The sequence below is a fragment of the Triticum aestivum genome, chromosome 6B (genome assembly GCF_018294505.1).
Source record: "Triticum aestivum cultivar Chinese Spring chromosome 6B, IWGSC CS RefSeq v2.1, whole genome shotgun sequence".
Taxonomy (NCBI): domain Eukaryota; kingdom Viridiplantae; phylum Streptophyta; class Magnoliopsida; order Poales; family Poaceae; genus Triticum; species Triticum aestivum.
In genome coordinates, this window is record NC_057810.1 from 199,596,380 (window position 1) to 199,624,067 (window position 27,688).

General features: G+C 43.6%; 1 protein-coding gene across 3 annotated transcripts; it reads left to right on the forward strand.

The window, feature by feature from the left end:
• The first annotated feature begins 16,930 nt into the window (after window positions 1-16,930).
• Window positions 16,931-25,288, forward strand: LOC123136556 (protein RRC1). Of its 3 annotated transcripts, none has more exons than XM_044555960.1 (18): window positions 16,931-17,202; window positions 17,678-17,752; window positions 17,857-17,989; window positions 18,141-18,186; window positions 19,445-19,496; window positions 19,575-19,715; window positions 20,000-20,119; window positions 20,216-20,381; window positions 20,496-20,608; window positions 20,737-20,808; window positions 21,550-21,771; window positions 22,231-22,289; window positions 22,375-22,453; window positions 22,549-22,686; window positions 23,188-23,412; window positions 23,493-24,271; window positions 24,375-24,547; window positions 24,743-25,288. In XM_044555960.1, the coding sequence occupies exons 2-18, from the start codon at window positions 17,693-17,695 to the stop codon at window positions 25,006-25,008; spliced, it is 2,844 nt and encodes a 947-aa protein (XP_044411895.1). In that variant the 5' UTR covers window positions 16,931-17,202; window positions 17,678-17,692; the 3' UTR covers window positions 25,009-25,288. The 3 variants fall into 3 exon arrangements, with proteins under 3 accessions (XP_044411895.1, XP_044411894.1, XP_044411896.1); XM_044555959.1 differs by having other exon boundaries at window positions 16,985-17,183; XM_044555961.1 differs by lacking the exons at window positions 16,931-17,202; window positions 17,678-17,752; window positions 18,141-18,186 and having other exon boundaries at window positions 17,851-17,989.
• The last annotated feature ends 2,400 nt before the right edge of the window (window positions 25,289-27,688 follow it).

The window sequence follows — 27,688 nt, forward strand, 5'->3', positions numbered from 1 at the left end:
CCCCCTAACCTATCGAACCCGCAACTTTTCCCCTCTGGCTCCTCTGCCCGAAAACACGAAACACCGGGAATACTTTCCCGGATGATTCCCCCCTTAACCAGTACCACCTCATACCACGTTAGGGCACGCCTAGCATCGCTTCTTGACATGTCATGCATCGATATGCATCTGTTTACTTGGTATTCATTGTTTCTTCCCTCTCTTCTCTCCGGTAGACTACGAGACCGACGCTGCTGCTGCCCAGTTCGACTACGGTGTTGACGACCCCTCTCTCTTGCCAGAGCAACCAGGCAAGCCCCCCCCCCCCTTGATCACCAGATATCGCCTATTCTACTCTATACTGCTTGCATTAGAGTAGTGTAGCATGTTACTGCTTTCCGTTGATCCTATTCTGATGCATAGCCTGACATTGTTGCTACATCTGTTGATACCTTACTTGCAATCCTAAATACTTAGTATAGGATGCTAGTTTATCATCATTGGCCCTACATTCTTGTCAGTCTGCCTTGCTATACTATTAGGCCGTGATCACTCGGGAGGTGATCACGGGTATATACTATACATACTTACATACTATACAGATGGTGACTAAAGTCGGGTCAGCTCGAAGAGTACCCGCGAGTGATTCACGGATTGGGGGCTGAAAGGACCTTTGTCCCGACGGCCCTCCGTGTGGATCTTTGTGGCGGAGCGACAGGGCAGGTTGAGACCGCCTAGGAGAGAGGTGGGCCTGGCCCTGTTCGGCATTCGCGGATAATTAACACGCTTAACGAGATCTTGGTATTTGATCTGAGTTGGCTACGAGCCTATATGCACTAACCATCTACGCGGGAGTAGTTATGGGTATCCCAACGTCGTGGTATCAGCCGAAGCACTTCGTGACGTCAGCGACTGAGCAGCGCGCGCCGGGTTGGACTGCGTTAACGCAACTTCCTTTGTAATGGAGGTTGCTAGGTCTGCTCACCGGCCGCGTACGCAACGTGCAGGTGTGCTCAGGGCGATGGGCCCAGACCCCTGCGCGCTTAGGTTTAGACCGGCGTGCTGGCCTCTCCGTTGAGCCTAGGTGGGGCTGCGACGTGTTGATCTTCTGAGGCCGGGCATGACCCAGGAAAGTGTGTCCGGCCAAATGGGATCGAGCGTGTTGGGTTATGTGGTGCACCCCTGCAGGGAAGTTAATCTATTCGAATAGCCGTGATCTTCGGTAACAGGACGACTTGGAGTTGTACCTTGACCTTATGACAACTAGAACCGGATACTTAATAAAACACACCCTTCCAAGTGCCAGATACAACCGGTGGTCGCTCTCCCTCAGGGATACGAGGGGAGGATCGCCGGGTAGGATATGCTATGCGATGCTACTTGGAGTTGCTACTTGGAGATGCTACTTGGAGGACTTCAACCTACCCTCTTCTGCCGGTTGCAAGACGAAGGTGACCAGAAGCGTAGTCTTCGATAAGACTAGCTATCCCCCTCTTATTCTGGCATTCTGCAGTTCAGTCCACTGATATGGACCTTTACACATATACCCATGCATATGTAGTGTAGTTCCTTGCTTGCGAGTACTTTGGATGAGTACTCACGGTTGCTTTTCTCCCCCTTTTCCCCTTTCCCTTCTACCTGGTTGTCGCAACCAGATGCTGTAGCCCTGGAGCCAGACGCCACCGTCGATGACGACCCCTACTACACTGGAGGTGCCTACTACTACGTGCTGCCCGCGGATGACGACCTGGAGTAGTTTAGGAGGATCCCAGGCAGGAGGCCTGCGCCTCTTTCGATTTGTATCCCAGTTTGTGCTAGCCTTCTTAAGGCAAACTTGTTTAACTTATGTCTGTACTCAGATATTGTTGCTTCCGCTGACTCGTCTATGATCGAGCACTTGTATTCGAGCCCTCGAGGCCCCTGGCTTGTATTATGATGCTTGTATGACTTATTTATGTTTTAGAGTTGTGTTGTGATATCTTCCCGTGAGTCCCTGATCTTGATCGTACACGTTTGCGTGCATGATTAGTGTACGATTGAATCGGGGGCGTCACAGTCGCCTAGAGGGGGGGGGTGAATAGGCGCTTTAAAATAATTACGGTTTAGGCTTGAACAGATGCGGAATCAACCTAGCGGTTAAATTGTCAAGCACAAAACCTACAACAACTAGGCTCACCTATGTGCACCAACAACTTATGCTAAGCAAGATAAACAACTAAGTGATAGCAAGATATATGACAAGAAACAATATGGTTATCACAAAGTAAAGTGCATAAGTAAAGGGCTCGAGTAAGAGATAACCAAGGCACGCGGAGACGACGATGTATCCCGAAGTTCACACCCTTGCGGATGCTAATCTCCGTTTGGAGCGGTGTGGAGGCACAATGCTCCCCAAGAAGCCGCTAGGGCCCCCGTAATCTCCTCATGCCCTCGCACAATGCAAGATGCCGTGATTCCACTAAAGGACCCTTGAGGGCGGTCACCAAACCCGTACAAATGGCAACCCTAGGGGGCGGTCACCAAACCCGTACACTTTGGCAACCCTTGGGGGCAGTCACCGGTACCCATCAAATTGCTCGGAGCGATCTCTACAACCTAATTGGAGACTCCGACGCTTGCCCGAAGCTTTACACCATAATGATTGAGCTCCAAACACCACCAACCGTCTAGGGCGCCCAAGAACCCAAGAGGAACAAGCTCAAGGGTACCAAGCACCCAAGAGTAATAAACTTCTCAACTTGTAACTTCCACGTATCACCGTGGAGAACTCAAACCGATGCACCAAATGCAATGGCAAGGGCACATGGAGTGCCCAAGTCCTTCTCTCTCGGATTCCACCGAAGCAACTAATGCTAGGGAGGAAAATGAGAGGAAGAACAAGAAGGAGAACACCAAGAACTCCAAGATCTAGATCCAAGGGGAGAAAGTGATTGGTGGAAATGTGGATCTAGATCTCCTCTCTCTTTTCCCTAAAAAACTAGCAAGAACCCATAGAGGGATTGAGAGATAGCAAGCTCGAAGAAGATCAACAATGGGGGAAGAACATGAGCTCAAAGGATAAGGTTCATTGGGGAAGAAGACCCCCTTTTATAGGAGGGGAAAATCCAACCGTTATGCTCATAGCCTGCACAGAGCGGTACTACTGCTCCTACGAGCGGTACTACCGCTAGGGCGGCAGAAGCCCAATGAAACAACACTGCAAAGGGGCAATAGGGCGGTACTACTGCAGGAGCGGTACTACCGCCTGCCCTTGCGGTACTACCGCGCGACCACGGATGCAAAAAATAATTGCCGCACCTACGACCGTTGGAGCTAGCTACGAGAAAAAATTGGCACGGTACTACCGCTCACAGGGAGCGGTACTACCGCATGAGTGCAGATGTAAAAATTACATCTGCGCATACTACCGCACGCAACAGCACCAGGACACGAGGCAGCGGTACTACCGCTCACCAGGAGCGGTACTACCGCGTAGGGCGCGGAAGTAAAAAATTACTTCCGCGCCTACTTCTGTGCACGCCAACATTCTAGGCTAGAGGCAGCGGTACTACCGCTCACCAGGAGTGGTACTACCGCTGGCCCCTGCGGTACTGCCGCTCCCTTGAGCAGTACTACTGCATGCCACAGAGGCTTTAGCACTTGGATGCCTTCAAACGCAGCTAAAGACAACAGACGGATCCAATAAAGCAGAACTGCCATAACTTCTGCGAATGAGCTCTGAATTGAGCAAACTCAAGCTTGTTGGTTATAGTAAGAAGAGGCAGGGGAGGTAAGCCTAACAAAAAAGAGGAGAGAAACCTCCAACAGAGAAGAACCGGCAAAACCTTCAACATCGAAAACATCATAGAAGATGCATGTGAACTCCGTTTTTGATGAACTCGAGCTTATCATCAAGATGACCATAAGCTCCAAATCTCACAAAGAGAACCAAACAAGAACCAAGAAAGATGATGCAAGGATGCAATGGTTTGAGCTCTCTACAAACAATACGATCAAGCTACTCATCGAGAGCCCCCCCTAATAGTACGACAATCGATCCTATAACCCGGTCTCCCAACTACCACCATGAGACCGGTAAAATAGAAAACCTATCAAGGGCAAACCTTTGCCTTGCACATGGTCCACTCGAGTTAGATGATGACGATCTTGACTCCCTCAAGTTGGACCACCATTCTTGATTGCGTTGGCTCGATGAAGACTAGTTGATTGCTCCCCCATACTCCACTATGGGTGAGCCACTCTTCCGCACATCTTCAAAAATCCATTGTTACCACAATGGACGGCAAGCTTCAAGCATTTGATCTCTTCGTAATGCTCCACTTGAACTTGCACACCGCAACCTAACCCCACAAAGAACTCTCATGAATACCATGGGTTAGCATACAAAGCATAATGGACAATGCTTACCATACCATGGGATCACTTGATCCCTCGGTACATCTTATACGCTTTGTGTGTTGATCACTTTGATTTACTCTTTGACTTAGTCTTGATCAACCTCTCACATGACCAATCTTTAGGTAATTCCTTGAATAGCACCTTGGTCATCACAAACTCTCCTTGAACCCAACAAATGGACTCCAAGAAAAGCCTATGGACAAATCTTCAAATATAACTCAAGGCAACCATTAGTCCATAGAGATTGTCATCAATTACCAAGACCAAACATGGGGGCAACGCATGTTCTTTCAACAAATATATTCATGAAAACATAAAGGGTTTAGATCTGAAATCATGGCACTCGGGCCCTAGTGACAAGCATTGAGCATAGCAAAGTCATATCAACATCAATCTTAGAACATAGTGGATACTAGGGATCAAACCCTAACAAAACTAACTCGATTACATGGTAAATCTCATCCAAATCATCACCATCCAGCAAGCTTATGATGAGATTACTAACGCACGGTGGTGAGCATCATGAAATTGGTGATGGAGGATGGTTGTGTTGGGGAACGTAGTAATTTCAAAAAAATTCCTACGTACACGCAAGATCATGGTGATGGCATAGCAACGAGAGGGGAGAGTGTCCGTCCACGTACCCTCGTAGACCGTAAGCGGAAGCGTTATGACAACGCGGTTGATGTAGTCGTACGTCTTCACGATCCGACCGATCCAAGCACCGAACGTACGGCACCTCCGAGTTCAGCACACGTTCAGCTCGATGACGATCCCCGGGCTCCGATCCAGCAAAGCTTCGGGGATGAGTTCCGTCAGCACGACGGCATGGTGACGATGATGATGCTCTACCGGCGCAGGGCTTCGCCTAAACTCCGCGACGATATGACCGAGGTGGAATATGGTGGAGGGGGGCACCGCACACGGCTAAGGAACGATCCGTAGATCAACTTGTGTGTTATGGGGTGCCCCCCTGCCCCCGTATATAAAGGAGGGAGGGGGAGGTGCGGCCGGCCCCCTTGGGGTGCGCCTGGAGGAGTCCTACTCCCACCGGGAGTAGGACTCCCCCCTCTTGCCTTGGTGGAGAAGGAAAGGGGGGAGGGGAAAGAGGAAAGGGGGGCGCCGCCCCCCCCTTCCTTGTCCTATTCGGACTAGGGGGGAGGGGGCGCGCGGCCTGCCCTGGCCGGCCCTCCTCTTCTCCCTCATGGCCCACTAAGGCCCATTAACCCCCGGGAGGGTTCCGGTAACCCCCCGGTGTTCCGGTAAAATCCCGATTTCACCCGGAACCTTTCCGATGTCCAAACATAGGCTTCCAATATATCAATCTTTATGTCTCGACCATTTCGAGACTCCTCGTCATGTCCGTGATCACATCCGGGACTCCGAACAAACTTCGGTACATCAAAACTTATAAACTCATAATAAAACTGTCATCGTAACGTTAAGCGTGCGGACCCTACGGGTTCGAGAACTATGTAGACATGACCTAGAACCATTCTCGGTCAATAACCAATAGCGGGACCTGGATGCCCATATTGGTTCCTACATATTCTACGAAGATCTTTATCGGTCAAACCGCATAACAACATACGTTGTTCCCTTTGTCATCGGTATGTTACTTGCCCGAGATTTGATCGTCGGTATCCAATACCTAGTTCAATCTCGTTACCGGCAAGTCTCTTTACTCGTTCCGTAATGCATCATCCCGTAACCAACTCATTTGGTCACATTGCTTGCAAGGCTTATAATGATGTGCATTACCGAGAGGGCCCAGAGATACCTCTCCGACAATCGGAGTGACAAAACCTAATCTCGAAATACGCCAACTCAACATGTACCTTCGGAGACACCTGTAGTACTCCTTTATAATCACCCAGTTACGTTGTGACGTTTGGTAGTACCCAAAGTGTTCCTCCGGTAAACGGGAGTTGCATATTTCTCATAGTTACAGGAACATGTATAAGTCATGAAGAAAGCAATAGCAGTATACTAAACGATCAAGTGCTAGGCTAACGGAATGGGTCATGTCAATCACATCATTCTTCTAATGATGTGATCCCATTAATCAAATGACAACACATGTCTATGGTTAGGAAACATAACCATCTTTGATTAATGAGCTAGTCAAGTAGAGGCATACTAGTGACTATATGTTTGTCTATGTATTCACACATGTATCATGTTTCCGGTTAATACAATTCTAGCATGAATAATAAACATTTATCATGATATGAGGAAATAAATAATAACTTTATTATTGCCTCTAGGGCATATTTCCTTCAGTCTCCCACTTGCACTAGAGTCAATAATCTAGATTACATAGTAATGATTCTAACACCCATGGAGTCTTGGTGTTGATCATGTTTTGCTCGTGAGAGAGGCTTAGTCAACGGGTCTGCAACATTCAGATCCGTATGTATTTTGCAAATCTCTATGTCTCCCACTTGGACTTGGTCCCGAATGGAATTGAAGCGTCTCTTGATGTGCTTGGTCCTCTTGTGAAATCTGGATTCCTTTGCCAAAGCAATTGCACCAGTATTGTCACAGAAGATCTTCATTGGTCCCGATGCACTAGGTATGACACCTAGATCGGTAATGAACTCCTTCATCCAGACTCCTTCATTTGCTGCTTCAGAAGCAGCTATGTACTCCGCTTCACATGTAGATCCCGCCACGACGCTTTGTTTAGAACTGCACCAACTTACAGCTCCACCGTTTAATAAAAACACGTATCCGGTTTGCGATTTAGAATCGTCCGGATCAGTGTCAAAGCTTGCATCAACGTAACCATTTACGACTAGCTCTTTGTCACCTCCATATACGAGAAACATATCCTTAGTCCTTTTCAGGTATTTCAGGATGTTCTTGACCGCTGTCCAGTGATCCACTCCTGGATTACTTTGGTACCTTCCTGCCAAGCTTATTGCTAAGCATACGTCAGGTCTAGTACACAGCATTGCATACATGATAGAGCCTATGGCTGAAGCATAGGGAACATCTTTCATTTTCTCTCTATCTTCTGCTGTGGTCGGGCATTGAGTTTGACTCAACTTCACACCTTGTAGCACAGGCAAGAAACCTTTCTTTGCCTGATCCATTTTGAACTTTTTCAAAATTTTGTCAAGGTATGTGCTTTGTGAAAGTCCTATTAAGCGTCTTGATCTATCTCTATAGATCTTGATGCCCAATATGTAAGCAGCTTCACCGAGGTCTTTCATTGAAAAACTTTTATTCAAGTATCCCTTTATGCTATCCAGAAATTCTATATCATTTCCAATTAATAATATGTCATCTACATATAAAATCAGAAATGCTACAGAGCTCCCACTCACTTTCTTGTAAATACAGGCTTCTCCAAAAGTCTGTATAAAACCATATGCTTTGATCACACTATCAAAACGTTTATTCCAACTCCGAGATGCTTGCACCAGTCCATAAATGGATCGCTGGAGCTTGCACACTTTGTTAGCACCTTTTGGATCAACAAAACCTTCTGGTTGCATCATATACAACTCTTCTTCCAGAAATCCATTCAAGAATGCAGTTTTGACATCCATTTGCCAAATTTCATAATCATGAAATGCAGCAATAGCTAACATGATTCGGACAGACTTAAGCATCGCTACGGGTGAGAAAGTCTCATCGTAGTCAACCCCTTGAACTTGTCGAAAACCTTTCGCAACAAGTCGAGCTTTATAGACAGTTATATTACCATCAGCGTCAGTCTTCTTCTTAAAGATCCATTTATTCTCAATGGCTTGCCGATCATCGGGCAAGTCAACCAAAGTCCATACTTTGTTTTCGTACATGGATCCCATCTCAGATTTCATGGCCTCTAGCCATTTTGCGGAATCTGGGCTCATCATCGCTTCCTCATAGTTCGTAGGTTCATCATGGTCAAGTAACATGACTTCCAGAATAGGATTACCGTACCACTCTGGTGCGGATCTTACTCTGGTAGACCTACGAGGTTCAGTAGAAACTTGATCTGAAGTTTCATGATCAATATCATCAGCTTCCTCACTAGTTGGTGTAGTTGTCACAGGAACCGGTTCTTGTGATGAACTACTTTCCAACAAGGGAGTAGATACAGTTATCTCATCAAGTTCTACTTTCCTCCCACTCACTTCTTTCGAGAGAAACTCCTTCTCTAGAAAGGATCCGATTTTAGCAACGAAAATCTTGCCCTCAGATCTGTGATAGAAGGTGTACCCAATAGTCTCTTTTGGGTATCCTATGAAGACACATTTCTCCGATTTGGGTTCGAGCTTATCTGGTTGAAGTTTCTTCACATAAGCATCGCAGCCCCAAACTTTAAGAAACGACAACTTTGGTTTCTTGCCAAACCACAGTTCATAAGGTGTTGTCTCAACGGATTTTGATGGTGCCCTATTTAACGTGAATGCGGCCGTCTCTAAAGCATAACCCCAAAACGATAGCGGTAAATCAGTAAGAGACATCATAGATCGCACCATATCTAGTAAAGTACGATTACGACGTTCGGACACACCATTTCGTTGTGGTGTTCCGGGTGGCGTGAGTTGCGAAACTATTCCGCATTGTTTCAAGTGTAGACCAAACTCGTAACTCAAATATTCTCCTCCACGATCAGATCGTAGAAACTTTATTTTCTTGTTACGATGATTTTCCACTTCACTCTGAAATTCTTTGAACTTTTCAAATGTTTCAGACTTGTGTTTCATTAAGTAGATATACCCATATCTGCTCAAATCATCTGTGAAGGTGAGAAAATAACGATACCCGCCGCGAGCCTCAACATTCATTGGACCACAAACATCAGTATGTATGATCTCCAACAAATCAGTTGCTCGCTCCATAGTTCCGGAGAACGGCGTTTTAGTCATCTTGCCCATGAGGCACGGTTCGCAAGTACCAAGTGATTCATAATCAAGTGATTCCAAAAGCCCATCAGTATGGAGTTTCTTCATGCGCTTTACACCGATATGACCTAAACGGCAGTGCCACAAATAAGTTGCACTATCGTTATCAACTCTGCATCTTTTGGTTTCAACACTATGAATATGTGTATCACTACTATCGAGATTCAATAAAAATAGACCACTCTTCAAGGGTGCATGACCATAAAAGATATTACTCATATAAATAGAACAACCATTATTCTCTGATTTAAATGAATAACCGTCTCGCATCAAACAAGATCCAGATATAATGTTCATGCTCAACGCTGGCACCAAATAACAATTATTTAGGTCTAAAACTAATCCCGATGGTAGATGTAGAGGTAGCGTGCCGACCGCGATCACATCGACTTTGGAACCATTTCCCACGCGCATCGTCACCTCGTCCTTAGCCAATCTTCGCTTAATTCGTAGTCCCTGTTTCGAGTTGCAAATATTAGCAACAGAACCAGTATCAAATACCCAGGTGCTACTGCGAGCATTAGTAAGGTACACATCAATAACATGTATATCACATATACCTTTGTTCACTTTGCCATCCTTCTTATCCGCCAAATACTTGGGGCAGTTCCGCTTCCAGTGTCCAGTCTGCTTGCAGTAGAAGCACTCAGTTTCAGGCTTAGGTCCAGACTTGGGTTTCTTCTCTTGAGCAGCAACTTGCTTGCTGTTCTTTTTGAAGTTCCCCTTCTTCTTCCCTTTGCCCTTTTTCTTGAAACTGGTGGTCTTGTTAACCATCAACACTTGATGCTCCTTTTTGATTTCTACCTCCGCAGCTTTTAGCATTGCGAAGAGCTCGGGAATAGTTTTGTTCATCCCTTGCATATTATAGTTCATCACGAAGCTCTTGTAGCTTGGTGGCAGTGATTGGAGAATTCTGTCAATGACACTATCATCAGGAAGATTAACTCCCAGTTGAATCAAGTGATTATTATACCCAGACATTTTGAGTATGTGTTCACTGACAGAACTATTCTCCTCCATCTTGCAGCTATAGAACTTATTGGAGACTTCATATCTCTCAATCCGGGCATTTGCTTGAAATATTAACTTCAACTCCTGAAACATCTCATATGCTCCATGACGTTCAAAACGTCGTTGAAGACCCGGTTCTAAGCCGTAAAGCATGGCACACTGAACTATCGAGTAGTCATCAGCTTTGCTCTGCCAGACGTTCTTAACGTCGTCAGTTGCATCAGCAGCAGGCCTGGCACCCAGCGGTGCTTCCAGGACGTAACTTTTCTGTGCAGCAATGAGGATAATCCTCAGGTTACGGACCCAGTCCGTGTAATTGCTACCATCATCTTTCAACTTTGCTTTCTCAAGGAACGCATTAAAATTTAACGGAACAACAGCACGAGCCATCTATCTACAAACAAACATAGACAAGCAAAATACTATCAGGTACTAAGTTCATGATAAATTTAAGTTCAATTAATCATATTACTTAAGAACTCCCACTTAGACAGACATCTCTCTAGTCATCTAAGTGATCACGTGATCCAAATCAACTAAACCATGTCCGATCATCACGTGAGATGGAGTAGTTTCAATGGTGAACATCACTATGTTGATCATATCTACTATATGATTCACGTTCGACCTTTCGGTCTCCGTGTTCCGAGGCCATATCTGTATATGCTAGGCTCGTCAAGTATGACCTGAGTATTCCGCGTGTGCAACTGTTTTGCACCCGTTGTATTTGAACGTAGAGCCTATCACACCCGATCATCACGTGGTGTCTCAGCACGAAGAACTTTCGCAACGGTGCATACTCAGGGAGAACACTTCTTGATTATTAAGTGAGAGATCATCTTAAAATGCTACCGTCAATCAAAGCAAGATAAGATGCATAAAGGATAAACATCACATGCAATCAATATAAGTGATATGATATGGCCATCATCATCTTGTGCTTGTGATCTCCATCTTCGAAGCACCGTCGTGATCACCATCGTCACCGGCGCGACACCTTGATCTCCATCGTAGCATCGTTGTCGTTACGCCATCTATTGCTTCTACGACTATCGCTACCGCTTAGTGATAAAGTAAAGCAATTACAGGGCGTTTGCATTTCATACAATAAAGCGACAACCATATGGCTCCTGCCAGTTGCCGATAACTTCGGTTACAAAACATGATCATCTCATACAATAAAATATAGCATCACGTCTTGACCATATCACATCACAACATGCCCTGCAAAAACAAGTTAGACGTCCTCTACTTTGTTGTTGCAATTTTACGTGGCTGCTACGGGCTTAGCAAGAACCGTTCTTACCTACGCATCAAAACCACAACGATAGTTTGTCAAGTTGGTGTTGTTTTAACCTTCGCAAGGACCGGGCGTAGCCACACTCGGTTCAACTAAAGTGAGAGAGACAGACACCCGCCGGCCACCTTTAAGCAACGAGTGCTCGTAGCGGTGAAACCAGTCTCGCGTAAGCGTACGCGTAATGTCGGTCCGGACTGCTTCATCTCACAATGCCGCTGAACCAAAGTATGACATGATGGTAAGCAGTATGACTTATATCGCCCACAACTCACTTGTGTTCTACTCGTGCATATAACATCAACGCATAAAACCTAGGCTCGGATGCCACTGTTGGGGAACGTAGTAATTCAAAAAATTTCCTACGTACACGCAAGATCATGGTGATGGCATAGCAACGAGAGGGGAGAGTGTCCGTCCACGTACCCTCATAGACCGTAAGCGGAAGCGTTATGACAACGCGGTTGATGTAGTCGTATGTCTTCACGATCCGACCGATCCAAGCACCGAACGTACGGCACCTCCGAGTTCAGCACACGTTCAGCTCGATGACGATCCCCGGGCTCCGATCCAGCAAAGCTTCGGGGATGAGTTCTGTCAGCACGACGGCGTGGTGATGATGATGATGCTCTACCGGCGCAGGGCTTCGCCTAAACTCCGCGACGATATGACCGAGGTGGAATATGGTGGAGGGGGCACCGCACACGGCTAAGGAACGATCCGTAGATCAACTTGTGTGTTATGGGGTGCCCCCTGCCCCCGTATATAAAGGTGGGAGGGGGAGGTGCGGCCGGCCCCCTTGGGGTGCGCCTGGAGGAGTCCTACTCCCACCGGGAGTAGGACTCCCCCCTCTTGCCTTGGTGGAGAAGGAAAGGGGGAGGGGAAAGAGGAAAGGGGGGCACCGCCCCCCCCTTCCTTGTCCTATTCGGACTAGGGGGGAGGGGGCGCGCGGCCTGCCCTGGCCGGCCCTCCTCTTCTCCCTCATGGCCCACTAAGGCCCATTAACCCCCGGGAGGGTTCCGGTAACCCCCCGGTGTTCCGGTAAAATCCCGATTTCACCCGGAACCTTTCCGATGTCCAAACATAGGCTTCCAATATATCAATCTTTATGTCTCGACCATTTCGAGACTCCTCGTCATGTCCGTGATCACATCCGGGACTCCGAACAAACTTCGGTACATCAAAACTTATAAACTCATAATAAAACTGTCATCGTAACGTTAAGCGTGCGGACCCTACGGGTTCGAGAACTATGTAGACATGACCTAGAACCATTCTCGGTCAATAACCAATAGCGGGACCTGGATGCCCATATTGGTTCCTACATATTCTACGAAGATCTTTATCGGTCAAACCGCATAACAACATACGTTGTTCCCTTTGTCATCGGTATGTTACTTGCCCGAGATTTGATCGTCGGTATCCAATACCTAGTTCAATCTCGTTACCGGCAAGTCTCTTTACTCGTTCCGTAATGCATCATCCCGTAACCAACTCATTTGGTCACATTGCTTGCAAGGCTTATAATGATGTGCATTACCGAGAGGGCCCAGAGATACCTCTCCGACAATCGGAGTGACAAAACCTAATCTCGAAATACGCCAACTCAACATGTACCTTCGGAGACACCTGTAGTACTCCTTTATAATCACCCAGTTACGTTGTGACGTTTGGTAGTACCCAAAGTGTTCCTCCGGTAAACGGGAGTTGCATATTTCTCATAGTTACAGGAACATGTATAAGTCATGAAGAAAGCAATAGCAGTATACTAAACGATCAAGTGCTAGGCTAACGGAATGGGTCATGTCAATCACATCATTCTTCTAATGATGTGATCCTATTAATCAAATGACAACACATGTCTATGGTTAGGAAACATAACCATCTTTGATTAATGAGCTAGTCAAGTAGAGGCATACTAGTGACTATATGTTTGTCTATGTATTCACACATGTATCATGTTTCCGTTTAATACAATTCTAGCATGAATAATAAACATTTATCATGATATGAGGAAATAAATAATAACTTTATTATTGTCTCTAGGGCATATTTCCTTCAGGTTGACGATGACGACGGCGACGATTTTCCCTCTCTAGAGCCCCGAACGGATTCCAGATCTGCCCTCCTGAGGAAGAACAGGACTTGGCGGCGGCTCCGCATCGTAAAATGCGATGAATCCTTCTCTCTAATTTTGTTCTCCCCGAACGTGAATATATGGAGTTGGAGTTGAGGTCGGTGGAGGTCGGGGGGGGGGGCACAAGGACAGAGGACACGCCCCATGGGGGTGGCCGCGCCCTCCACCCTTATGGTCAGGGTGTGGGCCCCTTCGGTTGATTCTTTCGCCAATATTTTTTTATTCCAAAACTGATCTCCTTAAAGTTTTAGGTCATTTCAAGAACTTTTGTTTCTGCACAAAAATAACACCATGGCAATTCTGCTGAAAACAATGTCAGTCCGGGTTAGTTTCATTCAAATCATGCAAATTAGAGTCCAAAACAAGGGCAAAAGAGTTTGGAAAAGTAGATACGATAGAGACGTATCAACCACCATGCGGGAATAAGTATGGGCACTCGTCGTTGTACGATTCTTCGAAAGCTCTTCAGACGTCAGCAATTGAGTGACACGCGCCCGGGTGGTCTGCATAAGCACCTGCTTTGTATAAAGAGGTAGCCAGGACTGATCCCGACCATCCACGGAATGCGCAAGAGTGTAAAGGGCGATGGGACCAAGAGCCCTGAGCGCTTGGGAGGCAGACCAGCGTGTTGGCCTCCTTGTTGAGCCTAGGTAGGACTACAACGTGTCGATCAGTCGAGGCCGGACATGACCCAGGAAAGTGTGTTTGGCCAGAGTTAATCGAGCGTGTTGGGTAAAGTTTGTGCACCCCTGCAGGGAAGTTAATCTATTCGAATAGCCGCGTCCACGGTAACGGACGCTCGGAGTTGTATCCCGATCTATTACAACTAGTACTGGATACTGGAGACACTAAATGGATATGATGGCTCCGGGATCGCTTTCTCGCAGGGAGTCGAGGAAGGATCTCTAGGCGTTACTACAATATACTTATTACTTATGTTATGTTGATCTACACTCTTCTAATGCTGCAAGACGCTACAAGATGCTAGTATTTGATAGGCTAGGTCTTCCCTTCTATTCTGACATTTCTGCACTTCAGTTCCTTTTGATACTGATGCATACTTGGTATAGATCTGATGTAAGTCTTGCGAGTACTTTGCTGAGTACTCACGGTTGCTTTGCTACCTCTTTTCCCCTCTACCCGATTGCTGCGGTCAGATGACAGAGCCCAAGAGCCAGCTGATTTTGCTAACGACTACTACTACCCCGACGGAGCCTACTACTACGTGGAGACTGCCGACGACCAGGAGTAGATAGGAGGCTCCCAGCAGGAGGCTTGCGCCTTTTCGATCCAATTATCAATGTTTTGCTAGCCTTCTTAAGGCAAACTTGTTTATTTATGTCTGTACTCAGATTTTTTATTATTGCTTCCGCTGACTCTTGTGTATTCGAGCTTATGTATTCGAGCCCTCTAGGTTGTAATATAAAGCTTGTATTATTTTAATTTATGTCCAGAGTTGTGTTGTGATATCTGTCCGTGAGTCCCTAATCTTGATCGTGTGCATTTGCGTGTATGATTAGTGCACGATTGAGTCGCGGGCGTCACAGATATGGAGGAGTGAAACCTCTATCGGTGAAGAACCCGACATAAACTCCAACACACAATAGAAGATGCATACGAAATCCATTTTCAATGAACTTCAACTTGTCATGAAGAAGGCCACAAGCTCAAAACTCACACAGAGAAAAGCCAAACAAAAACAAGAAAAATGATGCCAAGGATGCAATGGTTTGAGCTCTCTACGAACGATACGATCAAGTTACTCACTTGAGAGCCTCCCTTGATAGTACGACAATCGATCCTGTAACCCGGTCTCCCAACTAACACCATGGGACCGGTAAAATAGAAAACCTATCAAGGACAAACCTTTGCCTTGCGTATAGTCCACTTGAGCTAGATGATGACGATCTTGTCCTCCTCAAGTTGGACCATCTTTTTTGATTGCATAGACTCGATGAAGATTAGTAGATTGCTTCTCCGTACTCCACTATAAGAGCCACCATTCGACACATCTTCACAAGTCCATAGTCATCATAATGGACGACAAGCTTCGAGCATGATCTATTCGTGATGCTTCATTGAAGTTGCACACCGCAACCTTGATGACAATCGCCACTTGATATGTCATCTTCATGGGTTATATGATATCTTCCTTTTGATGCACGCTCATGGAAACATACCTAACCCCACAAAGAACTCTCACGTAGACCATGGATTAATACACAAAGCATAATGGACAATGCTTACCATATCGTGGGATCACTTGATTCCTCTCGGTACATCTTCTACGCTTTGTGTGTTGATCAAATTAATTCACTCTTTGACTTAGTCTTGATCAACCTTATACATTATCTTCTCCTTATAACCTTGAAACCAACAAATGGTCTTCAAGCAAAGTCTATGGACAAACCCTTCAAATGTAACTCAAGTCAACCATTAGTTCATAAAAATTGTCATCAATTACCAAAACTAAACATGGGGCACCATGCTCTTTCAATTTTTTGTCTTTATTACTGAGAGTACCACACATATCATTTTTTTGCGGAACTTCAAATGGGAGTAGATTGGGCACCCAAATTTGATATCCCAAAATCCTAGAATTTTTTGAAGTTTACCCTTTTTTTTGTATTTAATGTTCATATAGGGGGTGGAGCACCCAGGAGCCAAAAAATCGACGTCGGGAATAACAACTCTACTAGACCATTCCTTTTATCAAAATCATCATACAAACAGTAATAAACTTTGCGGAGTTGCTCTAAGCTTTATAGACTTTGTATTATATCTAAACTATGCTGAAAATTTCTGATAACACGATACACACATATTATATTAAAAACTACGCTAACATTTTTTGACAAAAGACAAACATATTATCAACTAGCATAAAAAACATCTTACATTTTGAGGCGCACATGTAGTAATATATTTCTTGGATGGGTCTGTCTATGACACATCTAGATGTGATATATGTCACATCTAACCTTGTGTCCACGATGTTTGTGGTCTATTTTTTTGTCCTAGATATTTTCCCCCTGTTGCTGTGTTATTTATAGGAGTTTAGATGTGACATCCTTAAAAAACATCTAGTAAATATAAATTAGACAAATTGTTTTTTGATTCTCAAACAAGGGTTTCCTTCGGATTTGGACATGAGGTTGGCCTCGGCCAATCTACCCGTGTCCGTCCCTGACTGTATAGCCTGTAGGTGGTTGATCTGGAAACCGGCTCTTGATCGGACGGACGGTGTAGGTCCACACCTTGCTCCCGAGTCCCTGACCAATATATGCCTCCCAGTGGCCCCAGTCTCCCCCTACCGTGGCCGACTCCCGACTCAGGCGGTCGCCGAATCCTCTTCGCCGGCGCCGTCGAAGAAGCGCCCGAGATTCCTTTCCAGCCGCGCCGCGGCGCGCCGCCCACCACTGCCCTAGCGTGGAGTGGAGCGGACAGGAGACCCGTCCAGGCGAGTCCTTCTCTCGGTGGTACGGAAGCCCTAAATTATTTGCGCCTGGATACTTCTAGGAGTTCCTTGTTCGTTGCTGCGAGCAATCAAATGCGTACCCTTACTACTTTCTGAGACGCTTGAATCTGTCCAGTTAGCCGTGGATTTGACCCGATTTGATCTAACATCAGCTTGTTTCCCCCCCTCAAAAAGTTGGGGTTCGACTGAGCTAGGGTTTGTGCCTGGCGTTGTTAGGGTCGCATTGCGCTTTAGGGCGCGTGCGTAAGTATGTGTAGGTGGGGTGGGTCTGCCTGTGCCTGGGCTTAGCGCCTCAGCGGGAGTCTGGGAACTGTCGCTCTTAGCACAAGAGTGACCACTATGACTTCAGTCCTCACGTTCATGTGTTTCCCTGCGTGTTTTCTTATGTGGTGGTGTAGATTTTATTTTGATGGCGTATATGGCAGTAGAAATATTTGAAATGGTCGAATTCTGACACCCTCTGGTGATGATTGCAGGCAAATATTGTCCAGATGAGTTCGAAGAAGGTTCCGTTCAATCGGCATAAGGAGAACGAGGAGGCAAGGAAGAAGGTCAGGGGTTTGAGTCCCTTTTAAACCTTTCCTGAGATGCTTTAGTTTGCTTTCTGCACACACTTTTGGTTCATATCTGATTTTAACTCTTTGGTATTGTGAAGAGGGAGGAAGATGAAGCGGCGCGTGTGTACGCGGAGTTTGTCAAGTCATTCGAGGGTGAAAGCGCATCTGGGTCAAAGTTTGTCCGAGGGGGTGTTATCGACCCCAATGCCAAGCTGAGAGCTGATTCTGAAGGTTAGTGATAGGGGTTTCATTCTCCTGTACTTTGCCATGGTTACCTTCCAGTTTATAGTTTCAGTATCAATCATGATGGATATATGCACTGTTTATTTTTATTGCTCCAATTAATCAAGAGGCTGCCTTTTTATTCATTCGCCGATGACAGGTGGAAATTCCAAAGATAGGGGGTCTGTTCCAAAGAAGGGCAGTAGGTAACTGAAATAAATACTTGATTTCTAGAAGATGGTATCCTGTGGCACCACGGCTACATCTTTAGACATCATGTGCTGATATACCCAGACATGGGACTTCAGAGACCAAGCATGAGCAGTTTTAAAACGCCTGATGATATATTCTAGCTCATAATTTACTATATGTTACAATTATGACTCCTGAATTATTAGTTTATTTACCTTTTGTTGCCAAGTGCTGAATGCATTTATAATATGCATGGTTTGAGGAAGACAATAGTCTTGTCTGGCCTTATGAACATCCATGCCATCTCATTTCATGACACATAATGCACCTGCATTTATGCTGTAGTGCAGACTATAGTCGCGCTTCCTCAAAATAGCTATTCATCGTTGCGCTGACCTGATGCTCAAGATCGTGATAATGTATTAGGGGTACAGAATTTGTGTTCTCCTTTGTTTATAGTACACGAGTAATGTGGTCATAACTTTTTGAGTCACATACCATGGAGAAAGTATCCATGTTATTTCTATCAAAGTGCAATTAATTGCGAGATAATATGAATAATAATTCATCGGCAGCAAATGCCATATTTGATGGTATTTATGTAATAACTAGTTAACTAACAAATGCCTCGAGCTTTTGTGAAGTTTTGAGTGTCAAAGATGCTGATTGTACTCTCTTAGAATCTTGAACCAACTTCCAAAATTCAAGCCATAGAATTTTGTTAGTTGCAGCGAACGTTTACTCATTCTGATATGAGTTTGCTTCAAAACCCGATGCTTTCAACTAATTATATTATTATTTTATTCAAACGTGGAAAAATGTAGGTACTCTTAAACTGCAATGCAGATTGGAGCATTAATTTGACTTTTACTTGTCTCGCATCACATGCTAGCATAAGTTAAGAATGTTCCGTGGTTTCTACTAAATCATTGAGGCACGGCCTGATAGTAGGATAAATTAGACTCCCTATATATAAGCTAGAATGAATTCAAACTTGTGAGGAAATTAATAAAGTATGCGTGTATATTTGATTGACATGATTTTGAATAGAGAAAGCACACAGATTAGTGGAAGGTGAAAGTTTCAGTAGTTCAATAAGAATGTCCGAAATAGCCCTGTAGAGAGTAAATTAGTTTTTTTAATTCAATTACTCAAATATCCTTTTGCTGTTGCTGTTATCCATAACCCCATGTCATCTAGTGTACAAATGATATGCGGCATAGTAACTTACGAGCGTAATACATACCTTATACATAGCATATTTTTATCCAGGTATGTTCCATCTTTTGTGCCACCCTCATTTGGGAGAGAACCAGAGAAAAAGGTTTGCCACTGACGTTATTCTCATGATTGCGTCTGTAGTCAGTATGGTTCTTTGGTTGAGCATTACCTTGACCTGCAGAAGGAAGATGAGCGGCCAAAGGAAAAGGAAAAAGGAAAGCCACGGGCAATAGACACTGTCATGGAGGAATTGAAGCTGGAGAAAGAGCTTCGAGAAAGGCGTAATCAAGAACGTGCCAGTCGACATGGTGACACCTCCATGGTAGGTTCTGTTTTAGTAGTATATGTTAAGAGTGGAGCTTTTGGTTCGTCCTACTGGACATAATATGAAATAAATGATTGGGTAGTTTTGATTATATGCTGAAATATTCCCTGTTAGGCGACTAGAATGTGAAACTAAATCCTGTTTGCTAACTTGGAGAAACATTTTTCTAACGCGTTTCCAGCTGATTGGATAAATTTGTGATTGATTCCCATTCCTCTCTCAGAATCTTTGTAGTTTGTCCTTCTATATGGTATACTGATGCTTGAAGCCATTTCCTGCAGCCCTCTAGCCGTTTTGATGAACTACCAGATGAATTTGATCCCACTGGGAGACTGCCAGGATCATTTGATGACGGAGATCCGCAAACCACAAATTTATATGTTGGCAATCTCTCTCCTAAGGTTGATTTCCCCACCACTTGTTCTGTCTAGACATAATTTTAAGTGTACATGCATCATGGTTATCTTAACCGTGCAATGTAAACCGTATGCTGTTAGGTGGATGAGAATTTTCTTCTGCGGACATTTGGTCGTTTTGGACCTATTGCAAGCGTCAAGATCATGTGGCCTCGAACAGAAGAAGAACGCAAAAGGCAAAGGCATTGTGGCTTTGTTGCATTCATGAATAGAGCAGAAGGACAGGCAGCCAAGGATGAAATGCAAGGTTACTGTGCACTTCCTTATAGTGGATATCATGTTATAGGAACCTGAAATGTATTCATACTTTTGAAGTATTACTAGTATTCTTGCTTCCAGTTTACTGAGTTATTTATCTCAGGTGTTGTTGTGTATGACTATGAGCTGAAGATTGGGTGGGGGAAATCTGTTGCTCTTCCATCACAAGCACTACCTGCTCCTCCTCCAGGACACATGGCGATCAGAAACAAGGAGGTTGATTCTTTCATCCCAAAGTCCATATGTAATACTTGTAATTTTTCTGGAAGTTGCAAGTAGATTTGCATGTTTTTGGTGTTTTCCTGTTGTTGTTGATGACATTTTCATATTTCTATGTTATGCAGGGTGGTACTGTCATCATATCTGGTCCTGGAGGTCCACCTGTTGCATCTGTTACACAACAAACCTCAGAGCTGGTTGGTGACTTTTTAGTTTTTATTATTACAAATGTCCTTGTGCTGTGTTGTGGCCTTAATATCCATGCCATCCTTACAATAAAGCATTATCATTGAAAATTTTCCCATGTTTTTCATTGAGACCTTTTGAAGGATGAAGAATGGTTCATTTTCATAATAAATCATAATATCATTTCAGATTTTTTTTCAGAAAACAGGAGTGCTTGAATTCTATGGAATGAGAGAAAAATCTATGTTCCCTTGTTGCGCACGAATTAACTTATGGAATATCTTTTTGTCTGTTCTCAGTGTCGCATTAATTTTGTCCTTCCACATATGTTCATCACTTGGCTAATGATTAAATATATCCTAATGACTACCTGGAAAATAATCCCAGTCTGAGAAAAATGTGAATTTGAATGGTCGAATAGTAATGCCCTGGTCAAATTCACAGTTTGTGTTACAAATTTATACATATTGGATAATTGGAACCATTCGTGAGAAAACCAGTTCTTCCCAATAACTGATCGGGTCATGTATTGTTTTCAGTCAAATTTTTAATTTTTAATATGATTTTTTAAACCTTCTTTTACCAGCACTGAATTGTATATGAGTTTGCCAGCTATGTTCTGTAGTATTTCATTAGCCTAGATAGAATCCAATAAGTTTTGGATCGGTAAGGAACTAAGGATGTTGGCATGTTAGTTTTCTAGTCAAATATCCTGATGTAATTTCACTTTGCTGACTCATTTGGTTTAACAGGTGCTTACTCCAAATGTTCCTGATATAATGGTTGCTCCGCCAGATGATTCACATCTTCGGCATGTGATTGATACAATGGCCCTGCATGTACTTGATGGCGGATGTGCTTTTGAACAAGCTATAATGGAACGAGGACGAGGAAAAACATTATTTAACTTCTTGTTTGATCTTAAATCTAAAGAACACACATACTATGTTTGGCGGTTATACTCATTCGCTCAGGTATCAATTGTTTTTTGTACTTATACATTTTCAATGTTATCTTTATGATCTAACAATAGAAGACTGTATGTTCTGTCCATTTAATCTCCGTTATTTTGTTCACGTGGTGATAGTAAAGCTGTCTGTATGTGCTATCTTTGGGCAATACAGATGCATATTTTTTGTTTAGCGTTACGACATTTTACCAGTGTATATGTTTTGCAAAGAGAGTACCTAGTAATTGGTCCAAATGAACAATTATTTAGTTCAACGAAATTTATGTTCTTTCCTTCTTAGTATGTCCTGATCAGCTTGTTCTGTAAAATTCGGCAGTCTACTAATGTTTGGCTTGAATATAAGGCCGTTATAGGAACCAGACACGTGTTTCTTACATATGCAAACCACATGTATGAGCTAGCTATATGGGGATCACTCTACCAATATGACACTAATATAAATTCTTGTGATATTGGAACGCAGGGCGATACTTTACAACGATGGCGAACAGAACCATTTATCATGATTACAGGAAGTGGAAGGTAATAGTGGTGAACAGTGCCATTATGTGTTTGTAACCGTGTTTATCGATGATCTGACAATTTTGTATTAAATATGTCACTTTAGATGGGTTCCACCTGCTTTGCCATCCAGCCGAAGTCCTGATCGTGAAAAAGAATCTACTTATGCAGCTGGTAGAACCAGGGTAAGGTTTGGTTGGACCTTGTCAGATGTTCTTTTCTACTTTGCCTTCTTTTAGATGGTGTCCATTACATGATTAATTTGTGTTCCATTCTCCAGCGTGTTGAAGTGGAGCGCACATTGACTGAGACACAACGTGATGAATTTGAGGACATGTTGCGTGCATTGACATTAGAGAGAAGTCAGATAAGGGCGGCTATGGGATTTGCATTGGATAATGCTGATGCTGCTGGAGAGGTAGTACCCCTTGCACCATTGACCTAATCAGCTAAATCCTCTCTTCTTTTTGCCTTGAATTATCTATAGCTTATGATTAGAGTTTGTTATATTGTTTTGATTGATTTGATCTCATGCGTCCTGTTAATAGCTCTTTCTTGTTATTACTTGTGAGTTGTGACCACTCTGAGATTAGGTAACAGCATGATCATTATGAGTAAACCTGATTGTGGTTGTACTTTGCAAGCTTGATGAACTATCTGTTTTAAACATATGCTTTTGATGAGGCCTAAATTTATGTCCAAGGAGAGTAAATAAACAATATAATACATATAGTGTTACATTTTGACTATCAGGACCATCTGGTCTTATATATAATAACTGTACATGTTTTATTCTCTGCTTGATGTCATTTATTTGTCGTGAACTACACTTCAGAGGTCTACTGAATATTGTTGTGCACTTCAAGTATATTTTGTTTTTCATATTTCATGAGAACACATTTGTTCTTGTCTTGTGTAGATTGTCGAGGTTCTTGCAGAATCTTTGACACTCAAGGAGACACCTATCCCAACTAAGGTTGCACGGCTTATGCTAGTGTCCGACATCCTTCATAACAGTAGTGCTCCTGTGAAGAATGCCTCTGCATTTCGAACCAAGTTTGAGGCTGCTATACCTGATGTCATGGAGAGCTTCAATGACTTGTATTGCAGTATCACAGGAAGGATTACTGCTGAAGCTCTGAAGGTAATGCTGCTAGACTTCTCATGTAGCAGAGATTAACTGTTTTCCTTTGATGTTCTGACTAATAGTTCATTATTTTGCAGGAGAGGGTTTTGAAAGTTCTACAAGTATGGGCAGACTGGTTCCTGTTTTCTGATGCATATCTGAATGGGCTAAAAGCTACCTTTCTTAGACCAGGCAACTCTGGGGTCACCTCGTTCCACTCTCTATGTGGTGATGCACCAGAAATTGAAAAGAAAACTAGCTCCGAGGATAATAATGGGTTTAGGCTTGATGAAGATGGTGCCCTGGCCACAGGAAAGGCAGCAGCAACGAAGGAGCTGTTGAGTCTTCCACTTGCTGAACTTGAACGTCGTTGTAGGCATAATGGCCTCTCACTTTGCGGTGGTAAAGAGATGATGGTTGCCAGATTGCTCAGCTTGGAAGAGGCTGAGAAGGAGCAAGTATATCAGAAAGACGTTGCCATGAAATATGTACAAGGCGAACCGCATAGAGCTGGAAGAGAGGATGTTGGTTTGAATGCTCGTAGGCTTGGAGATGGTACTGGTGACAGTGAATCAGATATGCTGGGGCTCTCTCGTCACAGTATGCAAACAGGCCAAAGACGCTCTAGAGAGTGCGTATCTGCTGAACCCGAACAAGTTTCAAGCAAGAAGCAGAAAGCTGATCCTGTTTTGCCAGCTTCTAAATGGAACCGAGAGGACAACGACAATGATGAAGATAGAATAAACGGTCAAGGATTGGGATTAAGCTATTCATCTGGAAGTGATATTGCTGGTGATTCTGGGAAAGTGGACACAACCGAAATTAGTACCGATCAGGCAATTCACCATCAAGATACTATTGTTGATGAAGAGCATAGGTACACCCACGCCCCTCCCCAAAAGCAAATGTTTAACCATGCCACCATTTGATTTACGTTGCACATTCTTCACTTACAGTAACAACTCCCTTTTGATCTACAGGCAGAAGCTAAGGCAGATTGAGATTGCTGTAATGCAGTATCGTGAATCTCTCGAGGAGAAGGGGTTGCATAGCATGGAGGAGATTGAGAGGAAGGTTGCCAGCCACCGTAGGCGCCTTCAATCAGATTATGGTTTGTCTTCAATAGATGGTGCAAACAACAGGCGGTCTTCTGGTATGTAAGAAGTCAGGAACGGAATACCCTGTTTGTTTGATAATAGAAATGCCGTCTCTCTCGCACATCCTTCCATGTACTTATTTTGTAGCTCACTTAGTAATTCATCTGATAATGATAACGACCCAAGCTATAACTCAACTTTTTGTTATCCTGGTGCGTATCTCATATGACAAACATTGTTCTGTTTTCCAGAGAGACTATCATTGGAACGGAAAGAAAGGGCGGATGATGCACGTGATTCTTCCAGGAAGCGGCCTCGCAGCCGGAGCAGGAGCCGTAGTCCTTCAAGGAAGTCATCACTGGATAGAGACCGAGAGCACAATCGCAGCAGAGGCAGATTGCATGGCAATGATGCCGGGAGAGACAGGACACGTGAAAAAGGCTCAGGCCGAGGGAAGGATGATCACCACGATAGGAGCAGCAGAGACCGGGAAAAGGACAGGAGAACGGGAAGGTGATCGGAACCTGCTGTGCACTCATCCTTTGCCTGAACCTGCTGTGCACTCATATGAGCTGGGCTGCCTAAATGCGCCATACATGGGCTCCACGAACCTGTTTGTAATGGGGTCAGCTGAGGAACTGTTTTTTGTAGTTTCAAGAACAGAAGTAGTGTTATCAAACATCTAATGTTGACTTTGAATGATTGAAATGCTGCCCATTGTCGTCATGCACTGCGGCTTAATGAACTTGGATGGCATCGGTTGCAAGTTTATGAATTTGCTGTGCTAAGGTTTTTTATGAATTGTCCTTCTCTTTATTTCTCGTTTTTATCTGCTCCAACCGATTAACCAGTATGGCAACAGAACTGGCTCCTGTCATACGGTTTCTGAGCTCATCACAGCTAATGTGGATTGGAATACTGATAGGTTGACTCAGACGTTTCTACCCATGGATATTAAGATCATTCGCTCTCCGGTCAGCCTATCGGATTTTATTTGATACTCCCTTCGTCCGAAAATACTTATCATCAAAATAATACTTGTCATCATCATCCGAAATACTTGTCATCAAAATAATACTTGTCATCAAAATAAGTAAAAGGAAATGTATTTAGATGTATATTAGTTTTAGATACATCCCTTTTTATCCATTTTGATGACAAGTATTTTTGGATGGAGGGAGTACTAAGCACAAATGCAAGGCGTGGCTAGAGGGGCGGGCGGATGCATCTAATTCCAAGGTGGAGACAAATGCATTCAAAGGTTGAGACAAATGCATGGTCTAAGATTGGCAATTCTAGCAGCTTTGGCACAGAAGTAAATAATATGTCCATCAATATTATCGACCAAGTGATCCTTAACCATAGAAACACTAGGTTCAACTTTGATTTGTTCAGCTGGTTTATGTGTTCTAATGTAATTTTTTTTGACCACAGTTGAAATTTTAGCATGTTCCTTCATCCTAACAGTGAAATGTGGTTTTTCAATATAAGCAGTAGGAACAACATGATCAACATTGTAAATGATAGTTTCTTCTTTAGTTTTACCGGTTCTTTAATTTCTTCTTTAATTGGTGGGTGATATTTGAACCATTTAAACTTAGGGAGATCAACATGAGTAGCAAAAGATTCACAAAAGGAAGCTATTATCTTAGAGTCAAGTCCATATTTAGTGCTAAACTTTTGAAAAGCATCGGTATTCATAAAAGATTTAACACAATCAAACTTAGGCTAAATACCTGACTCTTTACCTTCGCCGAGTTCTCAATCTTCAGAGTTGCGTCTAATTCTTTCTAAAAGATCCCACCAGAATTCAATAGTCTTCTTCATAAAAGAACCAGTACAAGAAGTATCGAGCATGGATTGATCATTACAAGAAAGCCGAGCATAAAAATTCTGAATAATAATTTCTCTTGAGAGGTCATGATTGGGGCATGAATATAATATTGACTTATGCCTCCTCCAAGCTAGAGCAATACTTTCTCCTTCACGAGGCCAAAAATTATATATATATATATAATTCCAATCACGATGAACTAGATGCATAGGATAATACCGATTCCAATTCCAAGATCCAATATCATCGCATAGCCTATACCAAGTCAATGCCTTTCCCTTAAAAAATAAAGGGAAAACCTTCTTCTTAGCTTCATCTCCGGGTAAACGTGCAAGCTTAAACAATCCACAAATTTTGTCCACATGTATCAAGTGCATATCAGGATGTTCGGTTCCATCTCCTGCATAAGGATTAGCTAGCAGTTGTTCTACCATACCCAAAGGAATTTCATATTCAATATTTTCAGTAGGTGCAGTAGGTTAAGGGGAAAATAATTGTGGTTTCGTTCGTGGTGAAGATACCCCGAACAAACGCCTCAAAGGATTGTTTTCAATAGTAACAAGTGGCAATAAATTTGAGCACGTAGTAATAAATTTTTCTTACCAATTTCCACTTACCAAGAGCGCTTCACTCCCCGGCAACGGCGCCAGAAAATAGCCTTGATGACCCACAAGTATATGGGATCAATTGTAGCCCTTTTCGATAAGTAAGAGTGTCGAACCCAACGAGGAGCAGAAGAAAATGACAAGTGGTTTTCGGCAAGGTAATGTATGCAAGTGCTGAAATGGTAAGTAACAGAGTAGTTTGATAGCAAGATAATTTGTAACGAGCAATTAACGGTAGTAGTAACAAAAGTGTAGCAAGGTAGACCAATCCTTTTGAGGCAAATAACAGGCCAAAACGGTCTCTTATGATAAGCAAAGTGTTCTTGAGGGCACACGGGGATTTCATCTAGTCAATTTCACTATTTTAGCTCAATTCGTGTTCGCTACTTTGATAATTTGGTATGTGGGTGGACCGGTGCTTAGGTGCTATTCTTACTTGAACGAACCTCCTACTTATGATTAACCCCCTCGCAAGCATCCACAACTACGAAAAGAGTATTAAGAATAAATTCTAACCATAGCATTAAACTTTTGGATCCAATCGGTCCCTTACGGAATAGCGCATAAACTAGGGTTTAAGCTTCTCTCACTCTTGCAACCCATCATCTAATAACTACTCAACAATGCATTTCCTTAGGCCCAAATATGGTGAAGTGTCATGTAGTTGACGTTCACATGACACCACTAAGGGAATTTGTAGGACCTTGAAGTATGTCTAGAGGGGGGTGATTAGACTACTTGACCAATTAAAAACTTAA